The following is a 26,761-nucleotide window of genomic DNA, read 5'->3' as shown; positions in this document are numbered from 1 at the left end:
GGCCGCAAGTACCGTGGGTGGGTGGGTGGGGATCTGGTGCTTCTCCGAAGGGGGGCCTGTTCTCTTACCATTTGGAGGTGACAATAGGATGGGATTGGGTCCTATTGCAGAATAATCTGGAGCTTCAACCTTTAATCTAATAGTGAAAGTGAGTCCGTGATTATACCCTGAAAGATACAACTTGAGCCCCTATGTTCTTGCCTTTAACCACCCTGTAGTCAACCTCTTTCCAGGTTTAGTAGATTGGATGGATAATGGGATGCACGTGAAGACTGTACAGGGGCCTTCTCCAGTCCACCTTCCATGGTCAAGGGGCTGGATGTTTCCATTCCAACTCGGGGGGGGGGGCAGCACTGACTTAGCTATTACACTGTAAGGCGGATCAGATCCCAGGAGGACTTAGGGTTCCACCATGTATCTCCTGACGTTTTGCACCCCCAGCTTGCACAATAGAATCCTTTCAACCCCCCACAGGTGCGACTCATCTCTCTTGATAGTCCGTCACAGGGGCAAACATAAAGAGGGATTTTTCTTAATTTGGCTCTAAGGTGGGGATGACTGCACCCGAACCTCTCAACCCCTCTCTTGTCACAATGTTTGAGAGAGCATGTCCGTTTCCCACCATACTTGGGTAGTCCATATCCACCCAGGCTTTTATGCCCAGACGTGTGATAGTCCAGGATGTCCCATGTTGATAACCCTGCAGCCAACTGGCAGACGTCTGGAGTGAGTGGGGGGGGACCAGGTATAGGGGGCCACCATCTTTGAAACTGACCATACAACGTCTCCAGTTTGTGAGAGGACCTCCCATGTCAGCTTTTGGGGGACATGAGGGTTACCCCAAGGGCTAGTCCAGGCCTTCCCACCAGGAACGGGATCACGGTCCAGACCATGAGTACCTCAGGCGGGATCATGTCAGTCAGCCTTAGTCTGCCTTTGGATCCTTATCTTGAGTGGGTTTTGAGTGCACCAGACTGCCAGTTGGGCGATGGTCCCCCTGGAGCTGGTTCCACATGAGAGGTGTGGATCCACGCCGATATTCCATCAACCTTCACTGCAGTGGGAGTGGTCAGCAACACCAGAAATGGTCCCTTCCAGCGTGGTTCTAGAGTTTGGGCTCGGTGCCGATGGATGCAGACTGTGTCTCTGACCTGGAACCTATGGGTTGTTTTCGGGGTCCCAGGTTCATAGGCGTGGGCCAGCAGCACCGCCTGAAGTCCTTTTAACATAGCATACAAATCACTGTTACTATGACAAGTAGGTTCAGTCATCTCTCCTAAGGTGGTCAGAGGAGCGGGTGCCCCATACAGAATATCAAAAGGAGTTAGGTTAAACCTTGAAGGGGTATTCCTAACTCTAAAAAAAGCCAGAGGAAGGAGCACCACCCAGTCTGTACTGCCAGTCTCCATGGACAATTTAGTCAAGGTCTCTTTTAGGCTTCTATTCATTCTCTCTACCTGACCTGAGCTTCGGGGTCTATAAATACAATGAAGTTTTCAATCAAGCCCCAGGTACTTGCCCAGTCCCTGACTTACCTGGGTAGTGAAGGCAGACCCATTATCTGAGCCAATTACCTTAGGCACTCTGAACCATGGTAAGATTTCTTCTAGGATCTTTTTTGCCACCACCATTATCGTTTCTTTGTTGGAAAAGCCTCTACCCATCGGAGAAGGTATCTACAAATACTAGGAGGTACTTATTACCATACCTGGCGGGCTTGATCTCTGTGAAGTCTACTTCCCAATAGGATCCTGGCCTGTCCCCTCAGAGGCGTTTGCCAGGTTCAGCCTTGGTTCAGCAGGCATTTACCTTCTGACAGGGTACACCTGCATGCACACTATCCTCAACCAACCGTGTAAGTCCAAGTACATGGGACTTGGAGTTTAACATGGTAGCCACAAGTTTCTTAACTCCAGGGTGGGTCCACTCGTGAATTTGTTTCACCATCTGCCTCTTTCTGGGGCAGAATTATCTTTCCAGCTGGGGTCTTCCACACCCTCAAGTCCTTATCAAACTTCATTTCAATTTTAGTCATTAAGGCCAGATCTTGGGCCATATATAGAAATGGAGGTGTGGGTTCAGCTTTACTTTCTGTCACAGCCATGGCAAGAACTGTTTCACCCGCTACCCTCCTCGCTTCTCTGTCAGCCATGTTATTTCCTCTTGCAACCACTGAGGTCTCTTTTTGGTGGCCAGAGCAGTGGATAATGTTCACTTAAGAGGGCAAGTCTAGTGCCCCAAATAGCGCCAAAATCTCCTCAAGTTTTATAGTCAATACTTGTAACACATTTTCTTGCTTGTCTTTCACTCGGGGGGCCCTCCGGGAGGAAATGAATCTGGACTCCTATCTTTGCAAGCAGGTCCCTGCCCAGGAGAGGGTAGGGGCATTCTGGAATGACTAAGAATGAGTGGAATACCCAGCCCACACCAAGGTCCCCTGTCCTTTGTGTAGTACATGCATATTGGTTATTGCCAGTGGCTCCTTGGAGCCATGACCTCTTGTCAGACAATGGGCCTGTGGTTTGAAAAAGGACTGAATGTTGGGCCCCAGTGTCCATCAGGAACTGGTTGGGCTTCCCCTCCACTTTCAGGGTTACTTTGGGCTTGGGGATGGGGTCTGAACCCAATCCTCCCTGGTCACTGTCTTTACCCAGGGCCAGTATTTTGTGGCCTGGGGCTTCCTCTCTGGCTCAGCTGGGTCCATCCCCCATTTTCTTTGGGTAATCTTTTACCTAGTGCCCTTTTTCTTTGCAATAGGTGCACTGATCCTTGTCCAAAGGTTTCCTTCGGTTGCCTGGTGCTCTCTCACCTGGCTCTCCACTTTCCCTAACTACTGTGGCCAAGATTCTAGTCAAGTTCTTTTCCTATCTTTTTTCTTTCTTCAGTTCCCTAGCTTCCTGCTCTTTCTGCGTTTTCTCTTCCTCACTTTCTCTGTTACAAAACACCTTTTCAGCTACCTGCACCAGATCTCTCAAAGACTTGTCCTGTAATCCATCCAACTTCTGCAGGGTCATACGGCATGAAGGCTGAAGGGGATTCGGTAGGCCCTTGGACCGTTTCTCTTAACTTTGCCAAATTAGTAGGGCACTGTGCAGCCCCTCGGAGACCTGCCATTAGAGTCTGGTGGTAAGCCTTCAGGTGCTCCCTACCTTCAGGTGTGTTGAAGTCCCAGTCGGGTTGGGTCAGCAGAAACTCTGCATCTATCTCATTCTGCAGGAGGGTGGGCCTCCCATCTGTCCCAGGGATGCTCTTCCAAGATGTGTCTCCAAGAGGACACGCTGTCTTTCCTCAGTAGTGAGGAGTGTCTGTAAGAGCTGCTGACAATCATCCCAAGTGGGCTGATGTGAAAAGAGGAGAGAATCAATCAGGCCGGTCAGAGCCTGGGGGTTTTCAGAAAAAGAAGGGTTATGAGTCTTCCAGTTATAAAGATCTGCCAACGAAAAGGGCCAATACTGGAGAGACTGGCAGCCCTGAGCATGGGGGAGGGTCCATAGGCCTGCAGAGGCAAGACAGTGGTCTCGGGGGTCCCCGCCTGCCTACTCCATGTCCTGACAGCCAGACTCTCCTGGCCTCCTTCTGCTGGGGTTGCTGAGAGCCCCGCTGGCGCCACAGCCCCCTGAACCCCCGGAGGTAGGACCGGGGCTGCCATGGGGGAAAGAGTTGGAGGATAAGGGGGAAGGGGATCTGAAAGGAGGAGGTCAGCATCTGATGTGGGAAGGATCTTTTTTCCTCATCTTCTCCCATGGGATGCGAGGCTTTCCTTTCTTCATTACCATCTTTCAGCACTAACACCTCGGTCCTCAGTGAACCTGAAAGTGAAACAAATGGGCAGACCCATGGACGGGGAAAGAGAACCAGGTCTTCCCAGATGGTTATATAGGGGACCTGGTCCAGATGTCCACTGGGACCTTTCTGAAAAATTCTTCCTTTAATCTAACTTTCTATAGAAAGAAGGATCCCTCCAGTGGTCATCCCGTCTGAAAAGACGGCCACTCCGAGGCACACAATGTCTGCCATTTCTGTTTCTTCACTTCTACTGACTGATTATGAACTCTAGTCTTAACTTCAGTCCAGTGGTTAAGAGTCAAAGATAGCGGGATAGAAAGCATCTGTCCCATGTTAGGTCGGTCAAAATAGATTACCAGTCCAATACCACAGGCAACAAACAACACAATCAGAATCAGACACAGACGTTCTACACGAGAGTGCATTAAGAGAGCAACAGAAGCTGCACCTGGTGGCGGTGGCTGGAGACAGACCACCTTCAGACAGAGAAGAACCGTTTCGATCCTACCTCCCAGAGGGACTCTGGAGTGTCCTCCAGTGTCCCGTGGCCCGCAGCGTGTCAGCACATCTACCCCGCCGCTTTGGTCACTCCTGATGAGTTTCCTCTAGAAAACCTGACCCTCTCCCAGGGTCTAAAACAGACTACTCTCTGTGGCTTGTCCAGACACTTCACAGACACAAAATAAAAAGCACACAAACCTGCTCAAGTGGACTTCCAATCCCTGAGCCATGGGGTCTGAGGGAGCATGAGATTCCTGGTCAGGGAACCAAAATATTGGACTCTAAGATCCAAACTGGGAAGATGTGCTCCCACAGAAACACTCACGGACAGTGAGTTCGATGCAAAAGCAAGATGTTTATTGATCCAGTGCACTGGGGTTTCTTCTCCCCCCACCCCCCAGCCCCACACACACTCAGGCTGGAGGAACCCCGAGCTAAAGCTAAGAGCAGTTTTTATACGGTTTTCACAGGGCTTACGAGGGCAGTCTTACAGTCACCTCTTAGACAATGCTAACCACAAAAACCTCAAACGGCCGCTCCCAAGCTTTGGTTTCTTGGCAACTCATATTTGCACTTTATCTTATGACAATGAGTGTTAGCTAAGTCTATCTTATCATAGCTCCTGTTTACTCAGGTTTATTGCACTAAGGGCCCAGCTTCCTGATAACCTTTTAATCCTCTTATCTTGGGTCTTTCCTGGAATGTATGTAAGTCTTTGGAATGTGCTTCTCCCTGATCATGTCTCTGGAGAAAGTTATTGTTTAGGCTGAGGCTTGAGATTCCTTCATTCCTCCCTTTTCTTGTGCCTGATTCCAATCTTGGAATCACAAGTTGTCATCCTGGTGTACAGCGTGATATTGTGTCTAAGTATAAGCACTTGTATGGTATTAATACAATCTTTAACAAATCTAACCAAGCGATTTAGAATGGACAGAGCTTAGAAGGAACAGAAGCGATGGAATGTACATTGAAATTCTGAAATGTACATGGGCAGTGTTGAGAGTTATGAGAGGGTGAGACTCCTGGACAGTGAGTGCAGTTGACAGACAGATGTCCACAGTCTCTCTCTAGTAGGACTCTCTCTTTGGAGGCCAGTGGGGCAGGAGCCACTGTGTGGACCTTGTGTAGGGTAGGAGGAATACTGGGAACTATGTCCTGGATCAGAGCAGGTTGTTTGAAGAAGTGGAGTCAGATATTGCTGAGAGGCCAAAGACCAGCATGTAGTAAGAATGGAGGCTGCTGGTATCCTTGACAAAAGCATTGTTGGTGGGGGTAGGGGTGGTAAAATCCAGGGTGCAAGGACTGAAGGGGGAAGGGAGAAGGAAGAAGCAAGGCTGCCAGTAAGACTGCTGTTTCAGGGAGAAGACTAATGAGTGAGAACTGCATACAGAAAAATGTGGACTTAAGGCAATGGAAATCTGTAATACAAAAAGAACATTGTAAAGTCATGTTATCAGATGCCGTACAGAAAGACATGTGTGTTTCTACCCCTTATCCTCTTCCTTCCAGAGGTACTAACCTAAAATCGGTAGTAAAGATAACTTACTGGGTTGGCTTAGTTGATTTGGCCTGAGTTGTCCCAACAATGGCTGTCTCACACTGGAGAGGCCAAGAATCTGGTAGTTGCTCAGTCTACAGAGGAGGATGTGTCAGTAGTCCCATCCTGGTGCACAGGGCCTGGAAGGTTCTTGGAGAGCTGCTGGTCTCCAGTCTGCACTAGAAGGCTGGGGAATGTGTATGTCTGTGAGGTCATGTAGCAGTGGCAGTCGCTGGACAAGTGAACTTGCCAGCAGACTGAAGGCAGAGTTTCTGACTCCCATCTGCTTCCATCCAGGTCACCACCAGAAGGTGCTACCCACATTTAGGGCGGTTCCTCCCACTTTAGGTAACCTGGGCAAGAGCATCTGTCACGGGAGTGCCCAGCAGCTGTCTTTTAGTTGGTTTCAGAGCTGCTCAAATTGACAGCCAATATTAGCCATCACAAAGACCAGTACCACAGCTGGGGTTTGATCCTAACACTGATATGATACAGAAAGAATACTTCAGCCTGGGGTGGTGGTTGCCTGTCCTCCACAGCCACGCTTTCTTGTCTCTCGTCCTCTGCCCTGTCTTGATCGCTGACAACCGGGCATTTGTTCACAGTAGGTGTTACTTTCTGATCTTGGTAATGGTATGTGCAGGAAACAAAACTATATATATCTTTAGGTCTTAGTCTTTCTTACTCAAGGTCAATTTGATTCTCTGGCTTTTCTTTCTTTCTTTAGAATTTGTTAAATTCTGCTTGTGTGTTTTGAGTTGCTTTCGTTATTTCCTTCATTATTTTGTCTCTTTCATGGTCTTTGTTAAGGCAGTTGTTCCTATCCTCTTTAGAGTTCTTAGACATAGTCATACTTGTCATTTTGAAGTCCCTGTCTGTGCTTCAGCTAAATTGCTTTTCTCAGGGCCTAATATAATAGGGTTGTTCACTTCTGGAGGAGACATATTGTCTAGGTTGTTCATATTTGTGTTTTTGTGCTGGGATCTAGACATCTGGAGTTATGATGTTGGAACTGCTTCTTGGTGTAAATATCTGGTCTCATTATTTATTTATTTATTTACTTATTTATTTAAATGATAAGTACACTGTAGCTATCTTCAGACACACCAGAAGAGGGCATCTGATTCCATTACAGATGGTTGTGAGCCACCATGTGGTTGCTGGGAATCAAACCCAGGACCTCTGGAAGAGCAGTCAGTGCCCTTAACCACTAAGCCATCTCTCCAGCCCCCTGGTCTCATTTTTTTTGAGTGGGTCTTCCAGTCTTTGGTGGTTGTGTCTCACTCTGTGGGGTCCCTGAATTCCAAGCAAGTGTGTTGGCTGTGTGTGCCCTGTAGACAGAAGTTCTAGGTTCTAGTCCGTGTGGTTGTTCTAGGATCCCTGATAGAGAACTGTTCTGCAGATTGGCAGGGAGTCACAAAGCAGGAGATGTGGACTAGAAGAAAAGACTGAAGGGGCTGGAAAGAACGAAGGCTCTTCAAGAGGCCGAGTTACTAGGGGATGGAGGTGGACTGGGAGGAGGAGTAAGTCTGGGCAGATGGGAATGGAAGACAAGAAGGAGGATCAAGGTCTTTTCCTGAGTCCCAGCCTAGTGTTGGAGCTTTGGGACCTTGGTAGAGAGCAGTTCCTCTAGTTTAATGAATTTTAAAATTTCCTTTGAAACCTCTTTCCTAATGAGACCTGTGTTTGTACGTGGTTACCTTCAAAGAGTGAGTGTAGGCTTCCCACTGGCTCCTACTGGCAGGAGTGTCGGGGCTCAGAGATGACACCACAGCCTGCTTTGTGGTGTCTGGCTGAAGAAATATACTAAAGTTCAGTCTAAAAGTTTTTTTGTCTTGTTAAGTTGTTCCTTTCCTGGCCCTTTATTGAGAGGTGGGGGAGGGAGGGGGAGGGAGAGAGGAGGCTTTTGAGGGTTATATTGTCATTCATATGTGTGTGTGTGTGTGTGTGTGTATAATTTTATGTGTATGGATGTTTTGCCTGCATGTACCACATGCCTGCCTGGTACCATCAGAAGCTAGACAGAGTATTGGATACTCTGAACTGGAGTTACAGATGGTATGAGCTGCCATGTGAGTGCTGGGAATTGAACCTGCTCCTTTGGAAGAGCAGTGAGTATCCTTATCTTAGTTCTCTTGCTGTGAAGAGTCTCCATGACCAAGGCAACTCTTATAAAAGGAAGCATTTAACTGGAGGTCTGCTTATAGTTTTAGAGGGTATATTAGTCAAGGTTCTCTAGAGTAACAGAACTTGTAGAATGAATCTCTGTGTATAGAAAGGGGATTTATTAGAATGACTAATCTAACAATGGCTCTGTGTGAATGGAGACTCCCAACAATCCAGCTAATCTAACAATGGCTGTCTGAATGGAGAGTCCAAGAATCCAGTAGGTGCTCAGTCCCAAGGCTGGATGTCTCAGCTTGTCTTCAGTATATGCTGGAATCCTTAAGATGTTGGCTCTAATGCCATGAAGGAATGGACTTGCTAGCAAGGTGAGGACAAGCAGGTGAAGAGCAAAAGCTTCCTACTTCCAGTCCTCATATAATATAGGTTTCCAGCAGAAACATGGCTCCAAATAGTTCTGGATTAAAGGTGTGTCTTCCTACCTCAAAGATCTGGATTAGAAGTGGATTTTCCTACTTCAAATTAAGCAAAAACACCCTCATAGATGTGCCTTCCATTTTTGGGTTTTAGTTAATTCCAGATGTAGTCAAGCCATCACATATATAAATTCCTAAATATAACCTGTCCAGTCCATATAACGTTACTTGTGCATGTTTTCAGGGCTGGGTGTCACTGTATGGCTATTCAGTGTGCTTTTCCCTGAGAAGGTCTCCATTCCCACTCTGAACTTTCCCCAGTTACCTGTGGTTCTTTGTGTAGGGTTGAGGCCTCAGGGTCTGGCCCCCGCTCCAGTTTACCATGTTTGTTGTTTTTATTCTTGCTCAGTTCATGTTTGGGAGATCTTGTTGATGAGACGTTATGGGTATAACTTCTGGTGTTATAAAGACACAGTCTCACAGCAAACTCCTGATACTCTGGCTCTTTACAGTCTTTTTGTCCCTTCTCTGCAATGTTCTCTGAGCCTTAGGTATAGGAGGGTATAGCTGGAAGCCTCCACACTGCATTTTTATTATTTTCTCTAGCTGTATCCATTTGTTGCAAAGAGAAGTTCCCTTTTGGGGGGTTGCAAACTTATCTGTATCTAATCTGTATCTAATGTTGCTACATTCATTCTGCAGGTAGAGGTCAAATGTTTATAGATATTTTTTGTTAGGAATTATGCTGGTTTAGTAAATTAGAGATTCTAGCTTCTCCTCCAATAACTATGACATCACTAGCACTAAGTAGTTAGCTAGGTCTCCAGTGGCAGGCATGGTATCCTCCTTGTTGAGCAGGTCTTAAGTCCCATCAGAGAGCTGTTGGTTACAGCCAAGGTATGTGGGCCACTATTGCAGCCTTAGGGTTATCATGCCACACTGGTCATTGATATGGTTCATAGGCATCATACCTGGGTAGGACGGTTGGTTGCCTACCTCCTTTGGAAGCTTGCATGGCATCTTTTGGTACAGTGAAAGCTAGTTTTCAAGGAGAGGGGTATTATGGTCGATTCTAGCTTAGGGTCTCTGGGCCCTTTTTCTGAAGTACGTGGTTTCTTCAGCAATAGGGACTTACCTTCTGTGGACCTCCCTTCTCCTGAGGGCTGTTGGCCCCCAGCCCAGGAGGACAAAGGGCATAGAGTCAAAAACCAAAGTTCAGATGGCCCATGAGTTGGACAGAAATAACTACTGAGATCAGCTTCAGAGAGGCAGCTCAACTTTTTATCAGGGTGAACCAAGGGCTATGTAGATTTGGGGAAGGTGGTACGGATTTCTAGAGTGGGTGTGTATCATTGGCTCTGGCTTAGGCTACCTCATTTGTTACAGAGAGACACTCTAGGGATTCCAGGTGCTTGCTAGATCAGGAGAAAGGAAGCTGCACCTGTAATCTCACTGATGCTACAACATTCTGTAGGTAGAGGATATGGGGTTTTGGGGCTTGCAGACAAAGAGCCCTGCTGGTAAAGAATGACTAATCGAACAGTGGCTCTCCATTTTGCCCCATGCTCAAGAGCGCCCTCTGGACAATGGTAGACTTTAACCCTAATTATCAGGACCCAACAACCTTCCATGTCTAGTGGGTAGCCACAGGCAGCAGCAATAGGCAGTATCCTTTGGAGGTCTCTTAGCTCTGGCCAACACTCAAAAGAGGGCTGGAGACAGAGACTGGCTTGAAGACTGGGATAGCTGAAGTAAAGACAAAATCCAGGGAGTTCCCCTTAGGTCTTGGATTCCGAGCTGATCTACTTTCTTTTGGAATTTTCCCGTGCTAACTTTTTATATAATGATGATATAATGATTTATATCATGATTTATATAATGATTTATATAATGATAAGTATTAATTTGTTTAGTAAAAGTAAAGAGGAGAATGTGACTACTTAGCTTCTCAAAAGCAGAAGTTCTGATTGGCTTTGCATTTAAGATGAGAGAGAGTGCAGCGACTTGGCTTGTGCAGAGCCTGATCTACAAGGAGAAATACAGGTGTTCTGGTCAGGAGAGTGGTGTGGTCACTGCAGTGGTGTCTGGTGAGGAAAGGATGGGGTCACTGCAGTGGTGTCTGGTGAGGAAGGGGTCTGGTCACAGCAGTGGTGTCTGGTGGGGAAAGGATGGGGTCACTGCAGTGGTGTCTGGTGGGGGAGGGGTGTGGTCACAGCTGTGCTGTCTGGTGGGGGATGGATGGGTTTGGTTGCAACAGCATTCTCCTCTTTTTTTTTTTTTTTTTAGGAAGATGATTTTGAGGGTGGACTTGCAGGGAGGTTGCTGACCTTGGTGGCTGTCTAGCCCACTGGTCAGCAGTGCTGTGTGTCTGTGCACAGGTGGGGTGTGGGATTCTGAATGTCAGTTCTGGGCTATTTTGGACAGGTATTTTGGTGACCTGCAGTCAGTCCAGGGATCTAGGGCTGCCAAAGAACAGAGTGTAAGGCTGTCAGGCTGAAGGCAGAGATCCTGACAAGGGAGGGCCTTGGTGACAAGCCTGGCTTTCAGGCAGGGCTCAGGTGTCCACCTACCTGTGTCCAGCTCTCTAAAGGGAGGTGCCCATCCCTAGTGTCTACCTCATTTGTGGTTTGCTTCTAGAGTGGCCGTACACGGGGAAAGAGATTCGCTACTACCTTTAGCCAAGTCCACTGGAGTCCATGAACAGAAAAACAGTTGTTTATGGAATTAAGTTGGGTTCAGGGGAGCTTTCTCTTCTGAGGGCTTTGTTATGTTCTTAGTTATTCAGATCATGCCTGGGTACTGAGCCATCTTGGGCTAGGCCTAGGGTGAAAGATGCAGCCTAAGAGGCTTATAGAGAGTGCATTGTGGAGACCTATTGAAGACATGACCAGACGGGGCTAGCCCTAACCTTGGAGTGTACAGAGCTTCTTTTAGGAGGAAGTATCTTTGAAGCTGCTCATGGAAGCCATAGGTATCCTATCAAGGAGCAGTCCTACCAGACTGAGGTGAGGCACGTAGTCCTCAGGGTATCCTGAGGAGCCAGGGACCCCTGGCTGGACCTTTCTGAGGAGGTCTCCCAGGGGCCAGCACATTGCTGTGGCCATCCCAGGGGCCAGCACATTGATATGACCATAAATGTTTGCCTACTTGTCTTACCTCCTTTTTCCAGACCAACGATGCGGCTGGCAACACATGGAACTGGCTGTACTTCATTCCTCTCATCATCATTGGCTCCTTCTTCATGCTCAACCTGGTGCTGGGTGTGCTTTCAGGGTAAGAACCATGGGCTGGGGCATGCCCTACGTTTTCTTAGGTCCATGGGCGTACAACACCCTTGTTTTCTGCACTCAGGCTCCTGTTGGAGCTCCCACGCTACATGGGTCAAGGAAGTTACACCACAGAGCTGATAAAGAGGGTCCGACCTGACCTGACTCTGCCCCTACCTGAGCAACACAATCCCGAAGGCTCCATTTGTCTCGTCCTGACCAGGCCTCTGGTTCCCAAGATGGGTGGAAATAGAGCTTTGTAGCCTCAAAGAGCTACTGTCAGGATAAAGTGTAGACATAGGGGATAGTGCTCTCTGCTCTCCAGTTTCTGTGTGTGTCTTATACTGAGTGTGGCTGTCACTAGCATCTCTTTCCAGGGTACCTTTGCACAGGCCACCTGAACCTCCAGTTTAGGCGACTGACTTAGTCACTGTTGCATTGCTATGAAGAAGCTCCATGACCAGGCCACCTATCATAAGAGAAGACATTTAGTTGGGGGCTGGCTTACAGTTTTAGAGGTTTAATTTATTATCATCATGGCAGGAAGCATGGCAGTGTGCAGGCAGACACTGGAACAGTAGCTGAGAGTTGTACATCTTGATAGAAGTGATAGAGACAGACAGACAGACAGACAGACAGACAGACAGACAGACAGACAGACAGACTGTGACTGTGACTGACCCTCTGGACCTAGTGTGGACTTTGGAAACCTTAAAGCCCCACCTCCAGTGACACAAGTCTTCCAACAAGGTCATACCTCCAAATCCCTCTCAAGTAGTGTCACTAATGACCAAGCATTCAAATATGTGCACCTGTGGGGCCATCCCTATTCAAACTCCACAGTGGCAGAGTAGAGCTCTTAATTAAGGCTGGAAGGCACCTGAGGACGGGGGTCTCAACCTTGATCCAAAGAGATTAGAAATGAGCCAGGGAGAGGATGAATGCGAGCTAGGTAAGCGGAGCATAGTAGGCTGTTAGCTCAGCCTTAGTGAGGCATGGCTCCGTGTGTTCTGATTCCCCCGAGCTGGAGCAGGTCGTGTGCCGAGGTGAGGGTGCGGGAGCTGGCAGGAGCTTCGAAAGCAGCACTGTCCTGCATACCAGTGTTCACTGCAGCTGCTTGCTTTTCCTTCCTGCGTGGTGTAGAGAGTTTGCCAAGGAGCGAGAACGAGTGGAGAACCGCCGTGCCTTCCTGAAGCTCCGTCGGCAGCAGCAGATTGAGCGAGAACTGAATGGGTACTTGGAGTGGATCTTCAAGGCAGGTGCGTGTGTGTGTATGTGTGTGTGTGTGTGCAGCTGCACTTCCACTCTGTACTATGTCCACCTTGCCGCCATCTAGGGCTCCTGGGCTCTGGGGTGGAGTTTAGTGTAGAAGACTGACTCATAGCACACTGTCATGTGAGGCTCACAAGCCTTCTTACTCCACACTGGACCTGAGTGAGTACCCTGCTAGTGCTCCACCCTTTCTGTCACCCATGCTCTGAACACTGTAAACCTAAGCTCTAGTCTACCTCCTTCTCCACCCTTCTGTGTGAGGTGCTTCCTGCCATTGCTGTTTGGGAAACTCCCTCCACAGGGGCACCCCTATCTATGTCTCCTGCTCCTCTCCATATGGGCAGCTTCTCCTCTTTAGGGCTTCTCCTTCTATGTGGTCTACTCCCCACAGTGTAGACTGCTACCTCTGTGTGGGCTTTTCTCTTTCATGTGAGCTGCTCCTTTCTGTGTGAGCTACTCTCTTCCATGTGGGCTACTCCATTCATGCTGATCACCCCCTTCCATGTGAGATGCTCCATTTGTATGAGCTGCTCCCTTCCATGTGGGCTACTCTTCTGCCTGAGGTCTTACAAACGCTTCCTCAGTGATAAAGCTACACACAGTGATAAATCCATACAGCTGCTGTCTAGGAGGAGTATTTGTAGGTTGAACCTGGGATGGACTTAAGGCTGCTGGGTCTCTGCTTGGGGCATGGTTTGGGTGTTGGTAGGAGGCGTGCAGTCACAGCCTGCTGATGTAGGTGTGTATAATGGGGCAGGCAGGTACTTCAGACCACTTCTGCGGGATTTCCTGGGATGAGTCCTTCTCAGGGGATGAGTAGAAAGGTCTTGACCTGAGCTTTGTCCCTCACAGAGGAAGTCATGTTGGCAGAGGAGGACAAGAATGCAGAAGAGAGGTCCCCTTTGGATGGTAAGTGGCCTCCATAGCGTCTCTTCACATGGTGGGAGCTCAGATACCTGTTTCTCCAGGACACTGCTCTGTGTTAGATGCCTTTACATTTGTCATGGCAACACAGGAGCCATAGAATCTGAGTTGCCTGATTATGTCTTTGTTGGAAGTTATGTTAGACAATGTTGCTTCTAGAAGCTTCATACCTGCAGGGTTTGAGGTGAGCTGTCTGTAGACTTAGGGTTAGTCCTAAGGCCGTAGAAGACTCTGCACACCATCCAAAGCCCTTAGTAGAGTTGGGGACCTCCACTGCTGGGGGCATCTGCAGTTGTCTGCACAGCCCCAGCCACAGGAAGGCTGAGGTTGGGGACAGGCAGCATGGGGTTCAGTCTTCTCTGCTGGTCAGGCCACTCAGTGCAGATCTGTACTAACCCTCACTCCACCCCCATCCCTGCCATTGTCCCAGATGGCTGTGTCTAAGTCTTATTGGTAGTCATGCCTCCCCAGTGTCCTTGTCTTGGAGGAGAAATAAGAGTGACCTTCAAAATTCCATGTCCTTTCTGTGTGAGATGAGAGGGTCAGGGAGTTGCATTGCCTCACTGTTGGGACAGAAGCTGAGATCGAGTGGACTGTTCTCAGCTGAAAGGTGGCTTGAGATGGGTTACCTGATGCTACCACTCACACTGGTCTCCACTATCCATTGTTTAAAGCAGTGTTGAAGAGAGCTGCCACCAAGAAGAGCCGAAATGACCTCATCCACGCAGAAGAGGGGGAGGACCGGTTTGTAGACCTCTGTGCTGTGGGTGAGTCTCTGCAGATGCTCCTGATGCTGGGAAGCCCCTGACTGGATGTCGAGTACAGACATGGGCTCCTTCTGGCATCTCTGCCTACTGGGATTCTTGCCTTCATGATACCTGGCCACTCTCTACAGAACCCTTCCCTGGATGCTACAACTTATGCTTACATTATCCCCTGTGTTCAGAGAACCCAGGAAGGAAGGGGCAGTTTCTGCTTATCTTTCCCGATCCTCCTTTCCTTGGCATGGGCCTATAATACCCAGCCTCTGTGTCCTTCTTAGTGAAATGAGACTGGTTAAATTTTCCTGTAGAGCTAGGAATTTTCTTTCCCTCAGTGCCACAAATACCTGGCATTTCCCTTTTGGAAACCCTAATGTGCTTCGTCCTGCCAGGATGAATCAGGCTCTCCTGCGGCTGTGTGGGAGAAACTCAGACCCAGCACTCGCCTGGATCCTGCTCCCTGCTTGCTGCCTGTGCCCCGCCCCCTCACTGGCTTTCCCTGATGCCTTGCCACGTACTTTTTCTATTTTTTTTCATAATGAGAAAAGTTGCCCTAACTTCTTGTAACATTTGTCTTTTCTTAGCGGTCTCTACAGATGGGCTTCCCAGGGCAGGTGTCCTAAGGCAAAGGTTTCTGCATTTTTGGGAATTCCAGTGTTATTACCTTTCTTTAGCAGTTCAAACAAACAAACAAACAAACAAAAAACAACAACAACAACAACAACAACAAAAAAACGCTTGCCTTTTACCCCAGTTCCTGTTTCCTTACGTTTTTCCTAGATGTTTTGTTTTGTTTGAAACAGGGTCTCTCTATTAGTCCTGTCTGTCCTGGAACTCACTGTGTAGATCAGGCTGGCCTGGAACTCACAGAGATTCAGCTGCCTCTGCCTCTCAAGTGGTAAAATTAAAGGCCCGTGCTAGCATGCCTGGCCATTTTTCTTCCAGTTTTGAGGCCAGTTGCATGAGCACAGAGAAACATTGGACTGGGACTAATTCTTGCATTACTGACTGCTGCTGATCTTAACCCTTTTGTCACGTGCATGAGTGGACACACCATGGACTTCTCTTGAGTTGTGTTTGTTTTATAGCAATGACAGGCCAGTGTGTATTACAGATCTAAATCTAATTTTAAAAAATATTGTTATATTTAGATAATTTTCCTTGAAATGAATTAGAATTTTTGAAAATCTTTTTTCCCCCTGTGGTGTCTATCTAGTTGAAGACTGTTAGAATTGTGTGGCTCCTGGTTGCTGAGCACAGGACAGTGGGTGGCCCCACACCCATGCATATATAGGCAGTACAAAGTGACCTTGTCGGTTATTAGGAAAAGTAAAAGAGGGCATGAAATTTGGAGGAGGTGGGGAAGGGAGGGGTGGATCTGGGAGGACTTGGGGGAGGGGCAGGAAGAGACTATTGATCCTGATACATTGTAAGAAATTCTCAAAAGAATTCTTAAAGAGATTATACTACAGAAGCATTAGAATTGTTTATAGTTGACAGAACCTGAAGACTCGTGTGGTCACTGAGTACCAGAGGGTTTCGAATGGGCTCTGGCCAGTTCTGTGATTTGTACTTTATTAAGTATCTATGTTTTTTGTTTCTATAGAGTTGCATGGAACACTCTTAGTTCAATCCCTTTTGTATTTAGCTATTGCTGTGTCTGTTCACTCAACAAATATTTAGTAAATGGCAATAATAGTCTAGCAGTTGTTTGAGGCATTTGACCTGCTGGATTGGGCAAATGATCAGGGCCCTTCATCTTTGGGGTGTCTGTTTCAACAAAGCATTGACTGTACAAAATGCGTAGCACACCCGATGGAGATGTGCTTCAAGGACAGAAGGCTCAGGAAGGGTCTGAAAGGTCTAGATGCCGTGGTACAGTTTCAAGCAGAATGGCCATAGATGGCCCTAAGACAAAGGGCATCTTTGAATAAGGAGCTGGAAAAGACCATCTTGAGAAAGAACCTTCTAGAAACAAGTATCCAGACCCAGAGACGGGAATGTGGCTAGCATTTGTGAGGAACTGTCAAAGCTTAAAGGTAGGCTAGGTCCTGGCAAGGATTCCAGGTAGCTGTGTTTGGTCTGAGGGCCTCTTGTCTGGCTTTCACTGGAGCAGCAGCTGTGTCCCCTGGGGATGCTGAAGAGAGAATGACACCGCACAAGACAAAGCAGGGAAGCCAGTTTGCGACTGCCAGTGTACAAGTCACACACAGGATTTGTGCCTAGCTTTAGAGGTAGTAGAGAGGGAGTGGTAAATGCTTGGACTTCAGGTCTGTTTGAAGCCAGTCCAGTCAGGTGTGTCTGAGAGTAAGAGAGCTATCAAGGAAGCAGAGAGGGAGGAGACACGGCTGTGGGCTGAGTCGGAGGCCCAGAGGCCTTGATTGATTGAGAGCACAGGGCATTGGAGGAGTCTGTAGGAGGCTGGGCACAGGCCCACACAGGGGTGTGTGTGTGTGTGTGTTTTGTGTGTGCAAGCTGCTCATGGTTCTGATGCTGACACAGACCCTGTCAGCATGGCTTTGTTGCTTGTGGTGGTCCCCAGTGTACCTTCTGGTTTTTTTTTTCCTAATTAGGATCATATAGAACTAACATGTATATATTGATGAATGTTAGATATCCTGCTTTTTAGATTTCGTTGATTATATTTCTAATTTTATTGTTTTCTCACTTATAATTTATTACTTTATCATTATATTTTATATTGCTCTGATTTATTATTTTCTAATTTATTTTAAAATTACTTTTATTTATGTTTGTATGTGCGTGCTTGTGTGAGTTTATGTGTACCACACGCTAGGTGCCTGCAGAGGCCAGAGGGTATGAGATCTTCAGGAACTAGAGTAGCAGGTGTCAGTGAGCGACTTGATGTGGGTGCCAGGAATTGAATGCGGGGCCTCTGCAAGAGCACGAAGCACTCTTCACCACCGAGCTTTCTCTCCAGGCCTATTCTTTTAAGTTTCTTTTCCTTATTTTATGTGCATGAGTGTTTTGCTTGCATATATGTATCATGTGTGTGTGCCTGTAAGTGATTGTGAGTCGCCATGAGGGAGCTGGAGACCAAAAATGGCTCCTCTGCAAGAGCAGTAAGCCTTCTCTCCAGTGCCTTTCTAGTTTCCTTCCTTTCTCCTTCCCCTCCCCTCCTCTCCTCCTTCCCCCTCCCCCTCCCCCTCCCCCTCCCCCTCCCCCTCCCCCTCCCCTCCCCCCTCCCCCTCCCCCTCCCCTCCCCCTCCCCCTCCCCCTCCCCCTCCCCCTCCCCTCTCCCCCCTTCTTAATTGATTAGAAGGAGCAATGATCTTTGGACCATCTTTAATCTGAATTTTATCAGATAATGATTGGGAAATGTGGCCAACAAATCTCCTTAGTGTTATAAATTAAACTTTGTAAGTAATCTTAATGTTTCATTAGTGTAAACAAAAACTGTATATCCCATAGCTGAGAGTTACCAAACTTGTTATGAGATTCCGAGTTCTTTGATTTCTGTCCTGTAGAACGGTCACTTGGGAGAGGTGCTGTAGGTGTTCCTGCTGTGTTAACCACGCAGCTCTGTGTGTGTCCTAGGGCGGCTGGCGAGGCTGCTGTGCTTTCTCAGCTCTGTGCCATTACACAGGGCCTAGCCTTACTTCACCGCACACTTAGCTCAAGCTGGCCTTGAGCTCATGATGTTATCCAGGCTGGCTTTGAACTCATGGTGGTCCTCCTGTATCTGCCTCCTCCCTACTGAGTGCTGGGAATATAGGCCCAATGACTGGTCTTCTTGATCTTGTCTGACATTATACCACTGTTGTGTTCTTTTTGTTGTTATTATCATTGTTTTTAATTGCATTTAACTGGTAGTTTTTCCCTCTCCTAGGTGATTTCTTTCTTGATGCTTTGTCTTTATTATTCGTGTGATATTTCTGTGGTTTCTAGTTGTTATCTCCATTGCTGCCCAGATGAAGTTGCTATTTGTCATGTGCCCTGTTCTTTTCCTGTGTCTAGTTTCAGATCCATTCTACCAAGGGCCTCCCCTCACTTGCTCTCATAATTACGCTGGACTAGGCATGTTCTGAGGGTATGCTCCTGTGTTTATTTTTCTTTGCCACTGAGATGCGTTATCTCATCCATTAAATTGTTGTTTCCATTTGTTCGGTCCTATTCCTAACCTGGAGCATGCACCTTCAGCGGAGCCTCTGCATGCTGGCCCCTTAGCATCCTGCCATACAGTTCCTGAGGACCCCCTATTCTTTAGCTCTTCCTCAGGAGAGAGTTTCCTGTTTTCCCACTATTGCCGATCTGAGTCCCTGTGCTCCTGAGCTCTGCCTGGCTCATCACCAGCTGGTACTTGGACTGCTGTGGGCAGCCCTCCTTGGCTCCTGGGCTGCAGCTTCAGCATAAACATCGGTCTTTTCCTCAGGCTCATGGTCAGGCTTGCCATCAGTGGGATTGCTTGTCCCCTGTCTATTTCATCTCCTTTTTCATCTGCCGAATGGCTTAAAAACGGAATTCTTTTTCTCTAAAAAGTTTGTGTTCATTAACTGTTAATATTTCTGTGAAGAGACACCAGGACCAAGGCAACTTAAAGAGAAAGCATTTCATTGGAGGCTGCCTTACCCTGTCAGAGGGTGAGTCCATGACTAGCACAGTGGGGAGCATGGTGACCGGCAAGTAGGCATGGTAGCTGAGAATTCACATCTGATCTACAAGGTAGAGGCAGAGAGAGATGGTATTGGGCTTGGTATGTGCCTTTGAACTTCAAAGCCCGTCCCCCAGGGACATATCTCTTCCACCCAGGCCACACCTTCTAACTCTTCCTAAACATTCCACCCACTGGGAAGCAACCTTTCAAGTATATAAGCCTATGTGGGCCATTCTTACTCAAATCACCAGATTCATTTTCTCTCTGAGTCTTGTTTTGTTTAATTAACTTAGTATTATCCTTAAATCCATAAAACTCTGAGATTATTTCCCATCCCCACAGAACCCAAGGATGATGACATGTTGCTTGGACTATGTAACTTTCTTCTTTTCTTTTCCTTTCTTTTCTTCCTCCTTTCCTCCCTCCTTCCCTCCCTCCCTTCATTCCTTCTTTTCTTTCATTAATTAATTTATTTGTTCACTTTACATCCCGATTGCAACCGCCCATTCCCCCCTCATGCAGCCCCTCCTTCCTCCCCTTCTCTTCTGAGAAGGGAGACGCCACCTTCTATATCACCCAACCCTGGCACATCAAGTGACTGCAGGTCTAAGTGCATCCTCTCCCACTGAGGCCAGACAAGGCGGCCCAGATGGGGAACAGGATCTATAGGCAGTCAATAGAGTCAGGGACAACCCCTGCTCCAGTTTTTGGGGGACCTACATGAAGACCAAGCTGCACATATGTTACATATGTGGGAGGAAGGTTAGGTCTAGTCCATGCATGCTCTTTGGTTGATGCCTCAATCTCTGGGTGCCCCCAAGGGTCCAGGTTAATTGAGTCTGTTGGTCTTCTTATGAAGTGCCTATTGCTTTTTGGTTCCTTAATCCTTTCCCCAACTCTTTCACAAGATTCCTCAAGCTCCATCTAATGTTTGATTGTGGGTCTCTGCATTGGTTTCCACCAGCTGCTGTGTAGAGCCTCTCAGAGAACAGTTATGTAAGGCTTCTTTGTCAAAAATCAAGTGTCCATAAGTTTGTGGGTTTATTTTTGGGTCTTTGATTCTATTCCTTGATCAAACTGTCTGTTTCTATACCAGTATCATGCCGGTTTTATTACTATTGTTCTGTAGTACAACTTAAGTCAGGGATGGTGATACCTTCAGAAGTTCTTTTATAGTTCAGAATTGTGTTAACTATCCTGGGTTTTTTGTTTTTCCATGTGAAGTTGAGAATTACTCTTTCTAGATCTGTAATGAATTATGTTGGAATTTTGATGAGAATTGCATTGAATCTGTAGATTGTTTTTGGTAAGATTGCCATTTTCAGTGTGTTAATCCTACTGACCCATGAACATGGGAGATCTTTCCATCCTCTGATAATCTTCTTCAATTTCTTTCTTCAGGGACTTGAAGTTTTTGTCACACAAGTCTTTCAGTTGCTTGGCTAGAGTTACACAAATATATTTTATATTATTTGTGAGTATTGTAAAGGATGTTGTTTCCCTAATTTCTTTCACAACCCGTTTATTGTTTGTATAAAAGAGGGCTACGAATTTTTTAAAGTTAATTTTGTATCTAGCCACTTTGCTGAAGGTGTTTATTAGTTGTACGAGTTCTCTGGTAGAATTTTTTATATGAACTGTTCATAATCAGTTTTATTCATAATAGCCAGAAACTGGAAACAATCCTGATATCCCTCAACTGAAGATTGGATAAAGAAAAAGTGATTCACCTACAGAATGGAATACTGTTCAGCTACTAAAATAAAGGATATCATGAAATTTGCAGGCAAAAATTCTATTAGAACAACCTTAACTTAGGCACTAAGATTACGTATACTTATGTATACTGTCATATCATCTGCAAATGGTGATACTTTGATTTCTTTCTTTGCAATTTGTATTCCCTTCATCTCCTTCAGTTGTCTCATTGCTCTAGCCGGGACTTCAAGTACTATATTGAAGAGAAAGGGAGAGAGTGTCTTGTCCCTGATTTTAATGGAATAGCCTTAAGTTTCTCTCCATTTAAATTGATGTTGGCTATTGACTTACTATCTATTGCCTTTATTGTATTTAGGTATGTGTCTTGTATCTCTGATCTCTCTGATCTCTCCAAGACTTTTAACGTGAAGGGGAGTTGGATTTTGTTAAAGGCTTTTTCAGCATCTAATGAGATGATCATGTGTTTTTTTTCTTTCAGTTTGTTTATATCATGGATTACATTGATTTTTTTTTTTTTTTTAAAATATTGAACCACCCCTGCATTCTTGGGATGAAGCCTACTTGATCATAGTGGATGATGTCTTTGATGTGTTCTTGGATTCTGTTTGCAAGTATATTATTGAGTATTTTTGCATCAATGTTTATAAGGAAGATTTGTCTGAAATTCTCTTTTTTTGTTGAGTCTTTGTTTGTTTGTTTGTTTGTTTGTTTGTTTTTTCGAGACAGGGTTTCTCTGTATAGCCCTGGCTGTCCTGGAACTAACTCTGTAGACCATGCTGGCCTCGAACTCAGAAATGCACCTGTCTCTGCCTTTAATCCCATTTAATGCCTTGCTAGGATTAAAGGTATGCGTCACCACTGCCCGGCTTTTTGTTGAGTCTTTGTTTAGTTTAGGTGTCAGGGTGACTGTGGTCTCATAGAATGAGTTTTGCAATGTTCCTTCTGTTTCTGTTTTGTGAAATAGTTTGAGTAGTATTGGTATTAGCTCTTTGGAAGTCTGGTAGAGTTCGGCACTAAAACCATTTAGCCCTGGGCTTGCTTTTTTTTTTTTTTTTTTTTTTTTTTTTTTGAGACTTTTAATGACTGCTTCTATTTCTTTAGGGATTATAGGACTATTTAGATAGTTTACCTGATCTTGATTTAACTAAATAGTATCTGTCTAGAAAATCACCCATTTCTTTTAGATTTTCAGATTTTGTGGAGTACAGGCTTTTAAAGTAAGATTTAATGATTCTTTGAACTTCCTCAGTGTCTGTTGTTATGTCTCCCTTTTCATTTCTGATTTTTAAAATTTGGATACTATCTCTGCCTTTTAGTTAGTTTGGCTAAGAGTTTGTTTATCTTATTGATTTTCTTAAAAAAAAAAAAAAAGCTCTTGGTTTCGTTGATTATTTGTAGTTTTCTCTTTGTTTCTAATCTGTTGATTTTTAGCCCTGAGTTTGATTATTTCCGATCATCTATTTCTCTAGGATGTGCTTGCTTCTTTTGTTCCTAGAGTTTTCAGATGTAGTTTTAAATTGCTAGCATGAGAACTGTCCAGTTTCTTTATGGAGGCACTCAGGACTGTGAGTTTTTCTCTTAGCACTGCTCTCATTGTGCCCCATAAGTTTAGTATGCTGTGCCTTCATGTTCATTGAATTCTAGAAAGTCTCTAATTTCTTTATTTTTTCCGTGACCCAGAGGTTATTGAGTAGAGAGTTGTTCAGTTTTCATGAGTTTGTAGACTTTCTACTGTTTCTGTTGTTGTTGAAGTTCAGCTTTAACCCATGGTGGTCTGGTAGGATACAAGGAGTTATTTTAATATTCTTGTATCTGTTGAGGCTTGCTTTGTGACTGGCTATATGGTCAATTTTAGAGAAGGTTCTATGAGGTGCTATGAAGAAGGTATATTCCTTTGTGTTTGGGAGAAATGTTTTCTAGATGTCTGTTAGGTCCATTTGATTCATAATGCCAGTAATTTTATTATTTTTCTGTTTAGTTTCTGTCTCAATGACCCATCCATTGGTGAGAGCAGGGTATTGAAGTCTCCCACTATTAATGTGTGGGGTTCGATGTGCGATTTAAACTTTAGTAAAGTTTGTTTTATGAATGTGGGTACCCTTGCATTTGAGGCATAGATGTTCAAAATTGAGACATCATCTTTGTGGACTTTTCTTTTGATGGGGATGAAGTGTCCTCCATCTCTTTTGATTACTTTTGGTTGAAAATCTATTTTTATTATATATTAGAATGGCTACAGCAGCTTGTTTCTTGGGTCCAACCTTTTTCCAGCCCTTTACTTTGAGATAGTGTCTATCTTTGTTGCTGAGGTGTCTTTCTGGTATATAGTAGCATGATGGAGCCTGGTTTATACATCCACTTCATTCATATGTGCCTTTTAATGGTGAATTAAGATCACTGATGGTGAGAGATATTACTGAACAATGATTGTTATTTCCTGTTATTTTGGTGGTGGTGGTGTTAGGCTGTGTGTGTTTTCTTTTGGTTTTGCTGGTGTGGAATTATTTATTTCTTGTCTTGTCTGGATATAGTTACCCTCCTTGTGTTGGGGTTTTCCTTCTAGTATCCTCTGTAGTGCTGGATTAGTGGAAAGATGTTATTTAAATTTGGTTTTGTCATGGAATATCTTGCTTTTTTCTGTATGGTGATTGAAAGTTTTGATGGGTAGTTTGGACTGGCATCTGTGATCTCTTAGAGACTGTAAAACATTGCCCTTCTGGCCTTTAAAGTTTCTGTTAAGAAGTCTGGTATAATTAATTCTATTAGATCTGCCTTCCTGCCTATGCTTCCTGCCCAAGCACTCCAGGGTTCACTGAATCTGCTGTTAGAAACTCTATATTTTGGAGATGAGGAACAGAAGAGCCTTCAGATTACCCTGAAGGCCCTGTCCTGCTTTGAGTGTGTGTTTAGAGTGAGGAGCTGGGGGACTTCAAGGACATTGTGGGGAGAGAAGTGTGGCTTTGTCACAGTTGATCCTGTGTGGTGTGTGACTGAGCAGTTGTGAGGCCTTCATACATGAGTTTTGCTGCCTCTCTTTTGGATGGAATGGTGATCTGGGTATGGGTGACCTTGCTGTCTCCCCTGAGACTTTGTTGAGTGACTCACTCACGGTGGTTTGCATGCCCTCTGTATTGTGTGTGGCCCTGTGCATGGACAGATGTCCTTGCTGTGTGCCTGTTGAATATGTGAGCAACTGGTTGGGTCTTCAGCCAGAGTGAGCCTGGCCAGGTACTAGATGTGTGCTGAAAGTGTATGTGTGACTCCATGAGGTCACGTGAGTATGCAGGAATGTAGGTATGGAGAGTCTGAGGCAGTGCCTTGCTCTACATGTCTTCTGTTCTGCCTGGTACAGGTCTTTGCTTGTCTGCACCGCAAGCTGTGTCTTCCTTAGTCCTTGATGCCTGTGAGAAGAACAGCCTTGTTTACAGCCCTTATCAGCACTGGCCTTTGTATGATTGAGCCCTGATTTGTGGAAGTAGCCACCCACATGGTGCAGATGTGAGGCTGAGTCTGGCCTCATGGGGGGCGGGTTGTGAGGGAGCAGAGCCTTCGGTGATGATTCTTGGGGTGGCATCTAGAACCAGGCCTTCACTGTTGAGGCCATGGAAGTCTCACTGGCTTATGGGCTTCCTCTGGGTCCTGGCTATGGAGACATTTCTCAAGAGGCTCAGGGACTTGACTTCATTTCCCCAGACTGATAACATTTTTAGTGCACCACTGAAAGCCTGGGCGTGTACACACTGGTATATAGAAAATATACCACTTTGCCTCCCTTCAGAGAGACCCAGACATTCAGAGGCTTCTTAGCTGGGGTGCAGTGTATTCTCAGAGGAGCTCCTAGAAACACCTGCTATCTAGGCCCTCGGCAGAAACTAGGATGGTAGTACAGATGTGAAGAAGGTAGGTTGTGAAGCTGTGCCCTTTACTACCCCCATCCATGCAGAACCTTCAGGTACCCACAGACCAGTCTCAGCTGCATCAGCATTTATTGAAACCATCTGTGTGGATAGGGCCCAGTAGCAAACAGTGATTGTTGGTGATGAGGTTATTGTCATTGTCCGGAGTGAGTTGCGGACCATATTTTAGATGGAATGTTGGAAAAGACAATGTGTAACATTGAAACCAAAACCCAAACTCAGAAGCCAATGAGGAGATCTGGAAAAGGCCAAGGTGGAGCAGGAATAGTGAATGTTTACAGGAGGAAGGAGGCAGCCATTTGGTTGCATATAAGAGAGGAAGCAGATTATAGCAGGGTCAGCAACCTTTCTGGATCATGAGTATTTAGCACTCTGAACAAGACAGTAGCTGCCAGTGCACACACGCATTTACCTGTGTTTCAGAGCATAAGCATGCACCTGCTTAAGAAACAGGTGGTCAGTGGTGCTGATCCTAGACTTCAGAGCCCCCAGGCCACATTTCACAGATGGTGTTAATGGTGGGTTTGATCCCGTTGGGTAAAATCTTGGAATACCTGCAGAGGGTACCCATGTCAGAACTGTCCTTTTGGAACTTAGCCAGGGTCCTAAGGACCAGAGACATTGATTGTTGATCATCCAGTCTGGCACCTAGTAGCTCTGGACTCCCTAGTCTGAGAAATGAGAAAGGACTAGAATCCATGCAGGAGCCATGGAGGTAAGTGGTTCTGTGGCCTGTGCTCAGGAAGATGTCCTCAGAGTGGGCGTGGATATTAAGGGGATGCCCATGGGTGGGTGGTGCCTGTCCTGGTAGCCCATGGTTCCTGAGTCCTCATCAAGGCTTGTTCTGCAGGGTCTCCTTTTGCTCGGGCCAGCCTCAAGAGTGGGAAGACGGAGAGCTCGTCGTACTTCCGGAGGAAAGAGAAGATGTTCCGGTTCTTTATCCGGCGTATGGTGAAAGCACAGAGCTTCTACTGGGTGGTACTGTGTGTGGTGGCCCTGAACACGCTGTGTGTGGCCATGGTGCACTATAATCAGCCTCAGCGGCTCACCACTGCACTGTGTACGTACTCTAGTGGCTTCCCCAGGGCCCTCCCAATCACTCTACTCTGTAACCTGGATATCTGGTACTGGATGCTCTGGATGATACCCCATCTCTACTGCACAGCCACTGGCCTGGCCTGTGTCTGAGGCCTGAAGATCCCCCTGATCCTTAATTGATCTGGCTAGATGTCCATCATGATTATGTCTTGATATAAAATGAGGGCTTCTTATGGGAGTAGATCATGGCGCAATCAGTGGTAAACCAGGCTGGTAGACTCAGTCATCAGTAACTTGGTTTCTTGCCTCTTCGTCTTGAGGCAGCTGTTGGCACCCCGGATGCCTGTAGAGGCAGAGTTGTGCTTCTGCATTCTCCCAGGGATCTCCTGACCACTCTGTCTTTTTATCATGGGCTGAATTGGGGAGTGTTCATGTTCCCCCACAGGGGCCAACCAGCTTGTTATCTCATGTCCATGAGGCCCTCACCAGTCACTGCGATCTGAGTTATGTTCAGCTGGTCCCACTTTCAGTTCAGAGAAGGCGGAGAGGAAGACTTTCTCTGCTCGTCTAACATAAGAACTGGTCCTCAGAGAAGGATCCTCTATGTCACATGGGGTGCTTCGTCACTCGGGTGTTGAAGGGCGCACTGCTCTGCAGTCAACACGCTGCTTTCCGTTTCTGCAGGGTTTGGTTGTACTCACCCTTCTCGGCTGCAGTGGTGTCACCAACTGCCAGCCTGACTTCTGCTCCCATAGGGAAAAGGTCAGGGATCGTGTGCATCACACAACAGCAGGCCTGTGTCCAAGGGGTGGTTTGGTATCTCAGGACTTTTCTTGGGACTGAGTTTATTATTTTTGTTGGCTCTCCAGGCTCACATCCCATGTC

General features: G+C 46.3%; 1 protein-coding gene across 9 annotated transcripts in view; it reads left to right on the top strand.

Annotated features, from left to right (window-relative positions):
• The window catches only part of Cacna1b (calcium voltage-gated channel subunit alpha1 B), a 175,966-nt gene that overhangs the window by 41,255 nt on the left and 107,950 nt on the right, over positions 1-26,761 (top strand). For 6 of the 9 annotated variants that reach the window (XM_076937504.1, XM_076937501.1, XM_076937499.1 and 3 more), the window contains exons 7-11: positions 11,534-11,637; positions 12,774-12,889; positions 13,755-13,811; positions 14,501-14,593; positions 25,689-25,898. In XM_076937504.1, coding sequence (XP_076793619.1) covers positions 11,534-11,637; positions 12,774-12,889; positions 13,755-13,811; positions 14,501-14,593; positions 25,689-25,898 — 580 coding nt within the window. The remainder of the gene's footprint in view (positions 1-11,533; positions 11,638-12,773; positions 12,890-13,754; positions 13,812-14,500; positions 14,594-25,688; positions 25,899-26,761) is intronic. The other 3 variants (XM_076937505.1, XM_076937503.1, XM_076937500.1) reach the window with 1 other exon arrangement.

This window comes from Arvicanthis niloticus, chromosome 6 (assembly GCF_011762505.2).
Source record: "Arvicanthis niloticus isolate mArvNil1 chromosome 6, mArvNil1.pat.X, whole genome shotgun sequence".
Taxonomy (NCBI): domain Eukaryota; kingdom Metazoa; phylum Chordata; class Mammalia; order Rodentia; family Muridae; genus Arvicanthis; species Arvicanthis niloticus.
This window is presented reverse-complemented; position numbering and strand designations above follow the sequence as displayed.